Source organism: Saccostrea cucullata, unplaced genomic scaffold, assembly GCF_032062105.1.
Source record: "Saccostrea cucullata isolate Sc308-1 unplaced genomic scaffold, CSIRO_AGI_Scuc_v1 ctg16667, whole genome shotgun sequence".
Lineage (NCBI taxonomy): Eukaryota > Metazoa > Mollusca > Bivalvia > Ostreida > Ostreidae > Saccostrea > Saccostrea cuccullata.
Window position 1 is genome coordinate 1 of NW_026941143.1, and position 12,765 is coordinate 12,765.

Below are 12,765 nucleotides of genomic sequence, written 5' to 3' on the forward strand. Positions count from 1 at the left end.
TTTTTTTAAAAATCCCCTCATTACTCAAACGAACAAGAAATGTTTCAGGACTCATAATTCCTACAGAAATCATAGATGTGGAATAAAAATCAAAATTAATCTATAACTCATCAACATAATCAAGATACACTTAATTTTTTTTTTTTTTTTTTACAAGTGTTTAGATAAAAAGTGCACAAAAATAGGGGACAAACTGGCAGATAGACGAAGGGATGGCTAGAGTAGAATGAGAGCTGGACAGACAGACAGATGGACAAATGAGGAAACCTAGTTCCATCCAGTTTCAGCTGTAGGGGACTAATACATCAAGTTTGAGGTCTTTTTCAGAATAGGGTTATTAATTAGTTACTAATTAATACATTGACTTACCAAGAATTTTACACAATCCAGATGCCCACTCTGGGATGCAGCGTGTAAACATGACATGCCATCGTATGCGTGAATTTTAACAGTGCCACCTTTCTGAACCAGTAGTTTAAGGACCTCTAAATGCCCACTCTGTGCAGCAATATATATCGGGGTTGCTCCATTTGTCATTTGCATGTTCACAGATCTGTAATAAAATAGCACGACATTTTTTTTTTCACATGAGTAAATTTTATTGTTAAAGTCAAAATCACGATCATTATACATGTAGTAACACCAGGCCTAGAAAATTCTCAGAAAACTTTTAAACAACTGACTCATAACAATTAAACCATGCATATTCATTTTCCCTGTTTCAGTATTTGAAATAACCATGCGCCTGACCGCCAGAGATGCACAAATTTTGTTGTGGGTTTTAAATTGTTGCATGTTTCAAGGTTCAGATAGATGCGTGAAAAATTTTCATCAATCAAAATTCTGATATTTGATAAATCTCACTCAAATCAACTAACAATATCGATGACAAAGTCACATGAAAGTGTAACAAGCAAACACGTAGAATTTGTCAGCTTATAAGTTTGAGATTGGTGATCTGACCCCTTTCAGATCATTGCTAAAAGGAATTTATAAAAATATAACAAATATTTTCTCATGCTAAATGATTATTGGCAAGCCTGGTACATTTAACTAGCAGTCAGCCCTGCATGTCTGGCATATTGTAAAGTAAGTTTCGCACGCTGCCCTTTTCAGTCAACAGCATACCGGTTATTTTAGAGACATCTCAAACCAGGGGCCATAGAGGGATATTAACCTTTCTTGTCTTTTGAACTTGGTAGTCAAGAGATATCTGTCCGAAATTTAGTTCTTGCAGAGAATTCAAAGGAATAAATTGTCTTCTCTTAAAACCTATACATGAAAAGTCTTGTACATTGCATACTTGATTCTGACAATCTGTGCGCCCTTGTAAAACTGAATATGTGTGGCAACACACTTCATAGTGAGCGGATATTGTTCAAGCATCAAGCTGACGGCTCTGGATCCGCCTTTGACAAGTATGCTAATTAAATTTTATTCAATATTTATTATGTCTGATACATGTGTTCATTAAAGAAATCAAAAGGGATCATTTAATATATAGCACACACACCTAGGTGAATCCTGTAATAGAATTTGAACAGTGTCCACACTTCCACCAGAAGCAGCAAAATGAAGAGGCAGAGCACCACTTGCTGCTTTTATCATGGCTAAATCACCCTGAGTATTATCAAGAATCCATTCTACAAGTGAAGCATGTCCATATCTAGCTGCCAAATGCAGTACAGTTGCTCCAGTGCCATCTTGATCATCTGGAGTTAAGGGAGGTTTGGCTTGTTTCAGTAACCATTGTACAGTGGCTAGTTTCCCTGAGGCTGCAGCATCATGCGCTGGAGTAGAGCCGACCATGGACCGCTTGTGGTGGTTGAAGTGCCTGTTTTGAACAAGATACTCGATGACATCTACCCTACCCGCCCTTGATGCATAATGGCAGCAATTGGCCCCTTTATCGTCAACGATCTTGTCTGTGAGTTGTTCAGGATTTAATGTCGATAGAAAGGAAATATTTCCATCTGTTGTTGCTGTGAATATTTGACTTGTCACCATTTTCCCCCAAAAATTGCCCTACCTACATTACTCACTCGCACTTGTCGTCTGCAACCGGAAGTTACCTGCACTTTTGGAAAGAAATATCACAAAACGAAAAAGTTGAAAGACCAAAGCCGATCTGATGTCATTAAAATCGATATTGTATATCTTTCTTTCTTATTCGGACAGTAACAATTCCACTTTTCTAAAACTTTATTTATTATTTATTTTTTACAAGTGTATGAAGGTCTGACATATAGGACAAATCAAAAAATAAAAACTACGAAATCGCGGAACAGGCAGAGCAGACGGTAATATGGCGGCGCGTTCAAGTTGTCAACAGCGCCAAACATGAATTAAGACCAGCGGATTCCTTTCAGCGTTACTATTTGAATAACAGTATTTTTTATTGTAAAAATTAACTTTTGAAACAGATGTGCAATAAGTAATCTTTCATTTGCCTTTACAATGTGGAGAGTTAACCATCTCAAAACTTTCTTTGTTGATTGTAGTCATATCGTGGAATAAATGGCGAATACATTACATCTGACAGGGAATGCATCGGAATTGGATAAGCTGATCCAGAGCTTTGGTGGGTATATTTTTCATATCTGATCCAATGACCGATTGGCGTTTGCTCATACTTCCTCACCGTGTTTACATCAGTTAACACTGATGACTGATCAGTTTTATGAATAAGAATAGAATATAGAACATAGTACAATGAAACCCTCTAATGTTAAATATGATGGGTCTGAGAGAGAAAAAAACTTGAGGTATCAAATATCAAGGGTGCAAGATAATTACTGGTAGGTAATAATGCATGAAGAATCTAAAAGAAATGTTTGGGATGTAAACCGAACTTCTAGTTCTAAGAAATTTGATATAGTGATGTTCAAGATATGGAAGTTCAACTGTACCTATTATTTTTTCAGAATTTGAAAACCAGCAATATGTGAAGCTGATAGAAGCTGAGAATCAACAGATTAATGGTATTATCCTGACAAATATCTCGTTAATTAAATATATTTGAAGCATACAGCAAAGTATAATATTTTTAAAAAAAAAACATTTTTATTGTTTTACCATGTAATAAAGACATTTTTTCTCTAGCTTTGGAAAAAGATTTACTGGATAAAAAGGATACCATTACTAGACTGCAAGAGCAAATATCAAACTTTGACGAAGAAACAAAGAGGGCTCACAAACAATTTACTATTAATAGAGAAAATGTAGAAAAGTAAGATTTGAATTATGTCTGGAAAAATTGGATTACAAATTATGATTTTATTGTGAAATAATAGCCAAACAAAATATAAAAATAAACCTTGATTTAAAAACATGTGGTTAATAATACCCCCCCCCCCAAAAAAAAAAAAAAAAAAAAAAACATTGCAGAAACACATTTCCTAAATTTTGAGCACTTGGGATAAAATTTAAAGTTCTCAACTTTCTTCTAGTATTTCTTTAAAATTCCACCAAAAATTTTAAGATGTTTTTTTTTCAGATATTGTGCAATATAAAATCTTTGAGTGTGTCTTTGAGTTTAGCTTAATTTTGACAGTTTGAAGAAAACAGCTGTTGTCTTAAAGGAGCATGAGGAGGCCCTACAGAAGAAAAATGTTGCCCTGTTTGAATTAGGAGAAAGTGAGAGGTAAATAGAGGCAAATGTATTATGATTCATGTGAATTGTACATCAAATATTAATAATTCAAATAATTCAAAAGATGTAATAATGATAATTATTATATAAGAATTTGAAAAAATGTTAATCAATAAAATGTTCTTGGAGATTTTAAATATAAAAATAAGAAACCAAAGTTTAATAGAGAATTGCAACATAATAGATAATTTAAATTGCTGTTTTTATAGTAAAGAGAGATTCCAAATCCTTGAGCATTACAAGAACATATGGAGTGACTACGAGGCTAAATACAAGAGCTTTCCTCTGGCTAAGACTTTGGACAGTCTTCAGACAGAAAACGCACAACTGGAGGCACAGCTGAAACAAGAGGAAGACCAATGTGGAAAACTACGGGAGAAACTGGCTGATTTAAGTGGTATTACATACATTTGTATCATTGGGTTTGTCCGTTTATTTCTTTTTTTTCCTGTTTGTCACACATTTGTGTTTCAGAAGCTACATTTCATAGTATTTTATACCTGTTTCTGCATGGTACATGAGACTTTATCAGATTAGTCAGTCAAAATAACAATTCTCTTCCTCATCATTTTCATCAACTTAAATGACACAAAAATAAGTTTTAGTAAATCAAAAGTGAATTGCAGTATTTGGCTAGAATATGTTCAGCCCTCTTAATTTTGATTGTCCTCAAAACACATTCTCCCAGTTAAGATTAAGAATTTTTGGATGTTTTCTCAGTATGTTATTAACTATTTGACTTTTGCTTGAAGAGATTTTTTTTATCCTCCCACATGTTGGAACTCCTGATGGTCCTCCTATTGACTGAAGAATAAATGATTTCATTATTATTTACTTTATTTTAGATGCAAGTTACCATGACGTAGGAAGATTTCATTCATTTGCTGTAACAATGTATCCTTTTTCTCACAATGTACAAGGGAAATTGAAAGCTTTCTTAATGAGATAAGATAAATCAGTATATATACTTACAACTTTTAGACAAATACTTCTGCTATGAAACCACATTGCAATGGCAAATAATTTGATTGAAAGGGTTTCTTACAAAATGAATTTTAGAAGAAAAGGTTGATTTCTGTACTTAATGATTGTTAGAGCTGGAATTAAACTGGAGACCAACAGTGTATTGAAAGAATATGAAAAGGTTATCTTGGACCTGTTAAAAGCACAGGAAGAAAAGCAGAAACGTCAAATGGTAAAAAAATTACAAAACTATGAAAATATTTTATTAAATAACTGAGATACATATATAATATGTAAAATTTCAAAAATAGTCATTTATATTATAAAAGTGAATGAAATACAAATATAGTATTTTTTGTATTATTGTAATATATTGTATATTATATTACATGTATTTAAGAGCCATTCTCTGTAATGATTTGAAATTTTATATAGGAGCTGTGGCACGCATAGTCTCCGAATTTCTCCAAACTCTCTATGATAAAAGTCATTGATACCCTAAACTGAAATCGGGCAAAAATTGGTTGCTATGTTTTATAGTTACCATGGCAACATGTCTTAAAGTTCGAAAAATGGCATTTTCTAACATGTTTAGAGCCCAATAGTTAACATTTGCGGCAAAGCAAACAATTGGCAATGACTGTTTCCAAAAGTTGAAGGTCAGATGTCTCAAATACATGATAAACATGTTTGGTAAATCAAAGATTACATACGTTACTATGGTAACAAAGTATTCAAAAGTAAAAAAAAAATTCATTGAATTTTATAAAGTCATACACGTAAAAATGAAAAGCAATTATAGGATAAAATGTGACTAAATAATAGAAAAAAGAGCCTTGAAATATATACCAAGAACAAAATATGATATTTCATTTTGGTTGGCAGTGGTTGCCAAGGTTTTTATACCACAGAGAGCCTTCAAAGTAACACTCTGTATGTTTAAATCTGATCCTACCTTTTAAAAAAGCACATTTCCTCATAACTAATGATCAATTTTTAAAGATGTTGGTGTGCTACTTTTTTTCCAATTTGAAAAAATTCAGATTAGATTCTGTAAATAGAGCGTTGCTATGGAAATAAGCAGAAAATATATGCTTAAAAACCTGAAAAATATTTTCTTTCCTTGGATACGTACCCTTAAATGTAGATTCCCAAAACTTTTATGATTGATATTTATTAACAGCTAACCTGACTTTTAATTTTGACTATCATCCAATCTCTAAGTGGATGCAAGAAGCTGGCACACAGGGTTTAATATTGATATAAAGTATACAAAATCGAACATTTTCCCTTCTTGGTAACCATAGTAACAGTGTTGTTTTCTTCATCAAATTTTATCAATATATGATATTCAACTTCAGTTCTAACAGATAAGTACTATTCAAGCTGAGTCCTTTAATTTGTTTCTTGATTAAATGGCAATTTAATTCTTAATGCAGCGAAAAATAATTCACTTTTAAGCAGTGGTACTTTGTTTCCATGGTAACACTGCAAAGTAGCAATTATACCCAATTTTTCTTATGGTTTTGGTGTTGCAAGGTCCTAAGGGTGCATATTTACCAGTCTTGAATTTTCCTGTTTTTCCTCAAGACAGTAGCATTAAACCAATCTTAGTTACTGGTTTTGCATGGTTACACTGTGTTACCATGGCAACCATAAAAGTTATTTATAGAATGATATTGCTTATACTTATATACTTAAGGTCAAACATTTTCATCGTTTTTCTAAGGTCGTTGATTGAGTTTGAGCATGTAACACCTACCATTAGTGAATACGGAGTGTTTTTCAGCATATTTCAGCATTTTAAATGTATTCCAAATGTACCCTTGGTTACCACTTACTTAGAGATATATTCTAAACAGTTTCTTTACAGCATAAGTGACATCAAGGTGTCATGTTTTTGTTAGAATGGTTTGTTTGCTTTTTGTAGTTTTTATTCAGCCACAGTCAAAATTTAAAATGGCTGAAAATCCCGATTTTTCCAACTTTTCCGGCTGTTGCCATAGCAACCGAGACACATAGCAACGAAATTTCGTTTGATATTTGTTTCTGGTGTCAAGTACTAAGCATGGGTGAAGTTTCATCAAAATCGGTGACCATGCGTGGCAACGAAGTTTAAGTGGTTACAGAGAATGGCTATTAAGTATTGTGTCTGTCATCCTTGCAGACTCTGAAGCATACCCACACTCAACCTGTGGCCATAAAACACACAACACAGAGTAACCAGCAACAAAATCTGTCCACCAGTCCTCAACAACAAAACTCTGCTGACACACATTCTGATTCCATGCTTATAAGGTATGTATGTTACTATATATGATGTATAATGTGTCAGAACAAATCTGAATGAACAATTAATTGGAATTTATTGCAGCTTAGCTAAATAAATTTGTCCCTCACCTTTGAAAATTTTGATTAGCAAATTTATATTACTTTCAAATGTGTAAAGTTCATAAAACTACAAGGGATGTAAAATAACTAGATTTAAACATTTCTAGTGGCCTTACTTTGTAAAGAATTCTGGTGATTGAACTTTTTTTCAAGTTGATTCAAAAAAATGATAGTCCCGTAATACAAGTTATTTGAAAGTTACAACTCCATAATGAAGATATTCAAATTACACAATTATAAATAAAACATTTTTTTTGTGATAATCATCCCACTGATGATAATCATTATAATTTCAGTGTAATCAGACAAAGGGAGGATGATGAATCGGATGTCCCAATGCAAGTTATGGACAACTCCCAATCTACTCAAGAATGTCACAATGCAATTCAAACCATCCCTTGTACTACTGGTTCTTCAGAACCTAGTCAGCAATATAACCCAGAGGAACCAATGGTTTGCAGCAGCTCGGGTGAAAAAGCAGCAGATGGTAAACCTAGTGGCTTACCTAGAGGAGAGGAAGTAATGATCTGTAGCAAACCAGTGGTCCCAGTGGTCAATGAACAGGGCGACAACATCAAGACAGTGACTTGTTTTCCTTCCAAGCAACCCCAATTACAGAGGACCATTCCAGCAGTATCAAAGCCAGAAAGAAGAGCCCCACCTCCACAAAATAGTCCAATGATGCCTAAAGCATATCTACCTTCATTAGCAGAAATGAGGGCAAAAGTTGCAATGCCAACTCCAAAGCCTAGTCCAAAACTTCAGACTGAAAGCAGGTGAAGATACCTAAATCTGTAAATTTATATAGATGAGCACATTTCCTGTTATTTTTGAAAATATTTTTGTTGTATTGTTTTAGATTTTTTAAAATACTTTTGACAGTGTATGTATTTTTTACAGTTCAAAGACACAGCAGCTTCATATCCCAACCTTATCAAAACCATCAATAAATCAAGCTGTCACAGTTCCTTCAAATAAATCTGGAAAACTAATGTCCAGTCAATGCTCAGAACAAACCCGGAAGCCAGTTGCCAAAACTACAACAGTTGAAAAGTTACAGGCTTCCTTTGGTCATCAAGTTGCAGCTACAATCCAATCAAATATATGTTCCAGTGAAATGGCAAATGATAAAATACCTCTCAAAGGCACTAAAAACTTTACTGCCCAGTCTGAAAGGCCAAAGATTTTAGAGTCTTGCAAAGGTAAAACCTTTCACAAAACTTTGTATGGAAAATGTAAGTGAATTTGAAATAATGACTTAAATATTAATAAGAGTGATAAAAATCATTTTATAGAGCAAAGAAATCCAAACTCTACATCAACAAAGATTAGTCCTCATAAAGTGGCTGCACGTGAAAGCTGTCATAGTGAAGAAATTGAAATGCAAGAGATGGAACAATCCAAGACAGCTACCACTCCTCATAGACCGATGTCAACCTTAGGGGATGTTAGCAGTGCCAGTTCTACACCAGGTTTGTTTGAAGAAACATTAATCCGTGCTGTTTTGGCATAAAAATACTTTTTTAGCTCTTCTGAGCCAAAGGCTCAAAGAGCTAATGCTATGGCCATTTGTGCGGTGTGCAGTGTGCGTAAACTTTTTAGAATATGGGCCATAACTCAAGAACCCCTTGGCCAATCAGTACCAAATTTGTCACAGGGTATCCTTGGCCCAAGGGCTACCATTTATACTAAAATAAGGGTTGGGACCCTTAAACAAGGGGAGATAATCAGGAAAACAAAACCAAAAGTACTGGTTGCTAAAAAATCTTCTTCTCCATAACCACCAGGCAGATTTTCACCAAACTTACACACAAGGATCAGGATATGTCGAAGATTAAAATTTCACGGGGAATTACCCTGGGGCAAAGGGCGTGGTCTCAAGGTCACTTCAAAGTTGACCTAAATTTACAATTAATAAAAACGTGTATATTTTGCTTACTATAAGGACTAGGATCATCAATTCTTGTAAGTTGATGCATCTTACGACTTCACATCATGTTAACTCAAAAGTAGGTCACGGTGACCTACTTTTTAAATTTTGCGGGGATTTGTTTTCAAATTGATTTGAAGGCATATTTTGGACACTTTAAGGCCTATGATCATCAAACTTTGTCAGTTGATGCATCTTGGGTCCTCGAACAATGTCAACTTAAAAGTAGGTCACCGTGACCTACTTTTTGAACTTTATGACTTATCCTTTTAAAAACATTAAATCCCATTATTTCAGACACTGGGAGGTTTAGAATCATCAAATCTTGTACTTTAATGCATCTTGGGACCTTAAAACATATTTATGAAAAAGTAGGTCACTGTGACCTACTTTTTGAATTTTGCCGACACTTGTTTTCAGATTGTTTAAAACGCATATTTTGATTACTTTCACACGTACGATCATCAAACTTGGTCAGTAGATGCATCTTGGGTCTTTGAAAAATGTCGACCAAAATGTAGGTCACGATGACCTACTTTCGACATTTTATGGCTATATTTAAGTATCTTAGGTATTTATTGGCTTAGAATCATCAAACTTTGTGAGTCCATGCATATTTGGTTTTCGGAGAGTGACGACCTAAAAGTAGGTCATGGTGACCTACTTTTGACATTTTATGGCTTTATTTAAGTATCTCCAGTACTTATTGGCTTAGAATCATCAAACTTTGTGAGTTGATGCATCTTGGGTTTTCGGAGAGTGACGACCAAAAAGTAGGTCATGGTGACCTACTGTTGACATTTTGTGACTATAATTAAGTATCTCTGGTACATATTGACCTAAAATCATCAAACTTTGTCAGTTGAATCATCTTGGGTTTTCGGAGAACGTCGACCAAAAAGTAGGTCACAGTGACCTACTTTTGACATTTTATGGCTATATTTAAGTATCTCAGGCCTTTATCGGCTAAGAATCATCAAACCTTGTCAGTTGAGGCATCTTGGGTTTTAGGAGAATGTCGACCAAAAAATAGGTCACAGTGACCTACTTTTGAATATCTCAGGTACGTATAAGCTTAGAATCATCAAACTTTGTCAGTTTAGGCACCTTGGGTTTTTGGAGAACGTCGACCAAAAAGTAGGTCACTGTGACCTACTTTTGACATTTTATGGCTATATTTAATTATCTCTGGTACTTATTGGCTCGGAATTATCAAACTTTGTCAGTTGAGGCATCTTAGGGTTTCATTGAATGTCCAACAAGAAGTAGGTCACGGTGACCTAATTTTGAATATCTCAGGTACTTATTGGCTTAGAATCATCAAATTTTGTCAATTTAGGCATTATGGGTTTTTGAATAACATCGACCAAAAAGTAGGTCACCGTGACCTACTTTTGACATTTGATGGCTATATTTAATTATGGTACTAATTGGCTTAGAATCGTCAAACTTTGTCAGATGATGCAATTTGGGTTTTCAGAGAATGTTGACCAAAAAGTAGGTCATGGTGACCTACTTTTGAATATCTCAGGTACTTGTTTAATTAGAATCATCAGTCTTTGCAATTAATGTATCTTGAGTCCTCAGAAAATTTCTTTCAAAAGGTAGGTCACTGTGACCTACTTATGGTATTTTATAATTATATTATAATATCTTCAGTCTTAACTGGCTAAATATTATCAAACTTTTTAAGTTGATGCATTTTGGGTCTTATGATTCTAATAGAGTTGGAGGCTTCTAATAGAAGTGATAGATTGTACGATTTATCAGAAGAGCGATTCAAGGCCCTTGGGCCTCTTGTTCATAGATGTGATTTTATTTTATTATATGTAGCACAAAAGGATTATTCAAGGGTTTCTTTTCCATACAGAATCGTTGCAAGGATCTGCAGCAAGTAGTGGTGGATTAAGTCCCTTTGATATGGCCAAACATTCCGAGAGAATTCAGATGTTTCACAAGTCCCCAGGCCTTCCTCCTGGTCTCTATACTTCAAAGCCAATGTTAAATCCTTCAGCAGTGGTAAGCTACATGTAGTTAAAGGAAAAGCTTAACTTGTATTTTATTGTACATTTGGAATTATTAAAAAGTGCATGTAGTATAATTAAGATCTAATATGCCAGGCTTCAAGTATTCTTTATGTCATAGCTTGAAATATACTGGTATAGATTTTCTTCAAGAAATGAAAAGTAATACAAAGTATATAAAATCAGGTGATCAAATAAATGCTTATTTTATCTTGCTAATGGTATATAATGATATAGGACATTCAGAGAGAAGGAGATTGATTGATTCTGCTTTACTCTCTGAAACACATTTGATGTTTCACTCCCCTTGTTCAACCAGTGAGCATTTAACCTCATGAAATACTTAATGCATGGAGACATAATAAATTCACTGTGTTTTATAGGCAAGCAGAGTTCTTGAAATCTTTCAGTCCTGTTGGCAAGACCGATAAAAACAACACAGGACCGATTACTTTAGGTTCCGTGTCAGTCCAAATGACCGGTAGATTTTGACAGAGCAACTTGCGAATATCTTGACTAAATTTCGCACAAATTACCTATAACCGATCGATCGTAATCTGTTAAAAGCTTTTCTGCATCTCATAATGGCTTCTTCAATGAATGCAAGTGCCAAACTATGATTGACAAATTTGTTGACGGTGCTAAGGTAAGCCAGGTGAGAAAACCAAACTAGATTAAAACTTATGAAGAAAATCAACCCCCACAAGAAGTCAACGAAAATTATTATACGACAAATCGGCATGAAGTGTGTATCAATGCAGGATGCAAAATGTATTGTAAATAGAATTTATATACAGTTTTCATATTTTTATTGACTTTTTTTGGACTGAAAGCGATCTGTCTGGACTGACAAACTTCACATGGCAGTCAGTCCAAATGACTGACAGCGGAGAAAAGATTTCAAGAACTCTGGGCAAAGATGAGGAGGGGAGGATGTACTCTTTGACACTCATTTTTTTTATTGCAGACAAATTCTAACTCAAAGATTGCAAATTCAGAGACTCCATCATTTGTAATGCAAGAAACAAATGTAAATCCATTCAGTATGAACAAATTCAACTCATTTGATGAAGGGAGTCCAAACCAGTTTTCAGGTATCTATCATAACATCTATGGATGATTTACATTGCTGTGTTATATATACAGTCAAACCTGTATTAAGCAGTCACCTACGGGATTCATTAAAAGTTACTTTTATAGAGAGGTGACCTTTGGATAGAGGTTCATCTTTTTTAAAGGAATTTATATACTAATATGTCCGTTTCATGTTTACATTATGTATTTCACCTGTTCACTACAAAATATATAAGAAAGTTAAGTATGGACATTAGTGATCTGACTTATTGACAAATCAGGTCACATGATTGGACAAAATGCCGCTAAAGACAGGGAAAAGTGGCCATTTTGTTTGAAATTTGATGATCGCTTTATTTAGGAAATTTCATTTGGAGAAAGTAAAATGACCGCATAGGACAAGTGACCGCTGAATAGAGGGGACCACTATGACAAGTTTGACTGTATTTGAAATTCATAATACATTATATATGAAAAAAAAATTATTTTTTTGTGTTGCTTGCCAAAAACAGATAACTGCTTAAAAAATAATACTGGTACTGATTTTTTTTATTTGACATTTTTTTTTACGAAAAAATAGTACATGTACCAGTATTTTTTTGTATTTCGCTGTAACAGTAATGTTAAAGAGTACGAGACTTAAAACAATCATTTTATCTCTAAGGATTCAATGAGTTTAACCTTGGTGGAGGAGGATTCAGCTTTCAGAGCAATACAGCTGGATCCCCTGA

General features: G+C 34.1%; 2 protein-coding genes across 2 annotated transcripts; one reads left to right on the forward strand and one right to left on the reverse strand.

The window, feature by feature from the left end:
* Nucleotides 1–369: 369 nt before the first annotated feature.
* On the reverse strand, nucleotides 370–2,091 carry LOC134257285 (espin-like; the record flags this gene model as incomplete). The annotated part of the gene is made up of 2 exons (XM_062739921.1): nucleotides 1,514–2,091; nucleotides 370–553 (listed from the first exon to the last, which is right to left on the reverse strand). Coding segments are annotated over exons 1-2 (678 nt in total), but the record flags the coding sequence as incomplete, so codon positions are not given.
* Nucleotides 2,092–2,278: 187 nt separating this feature from the next.
* On the forward strand, nucleotides 2,279–12,760 carry LOC134257286 (uncharacterized; the record flags this gene model as incomplete). Its single annotated transcript, XM_062739922.1, has 15 exons — nucleotides 2,279–2,388; nucleotides 2,502–2,581; nucleotides 2,925–2,981; nucleotides 3,103–3,229; nucleotides 3,554–3,643; nucleotides 3,862–4,049; nucleotides 4,498–4,546; nucleotides 4,748–4,847; nucleotides 6,783–6,913; nucleotides 7,303–7,782; nucleotides 7,907–8,208; nucleotides 8,302–8,478; nucleotides 10,807–10,955; nucleotides 11,928–12,054; nucleotides 12,699–12,760. Coding segments are annotated over exons 2-15 (2,103 nt in total), but the record flags the coding sequence as incomplete, so codon positions are not given.
* Nucleotides 12,761–12,765: the final 5 nt, after the last annotated feature.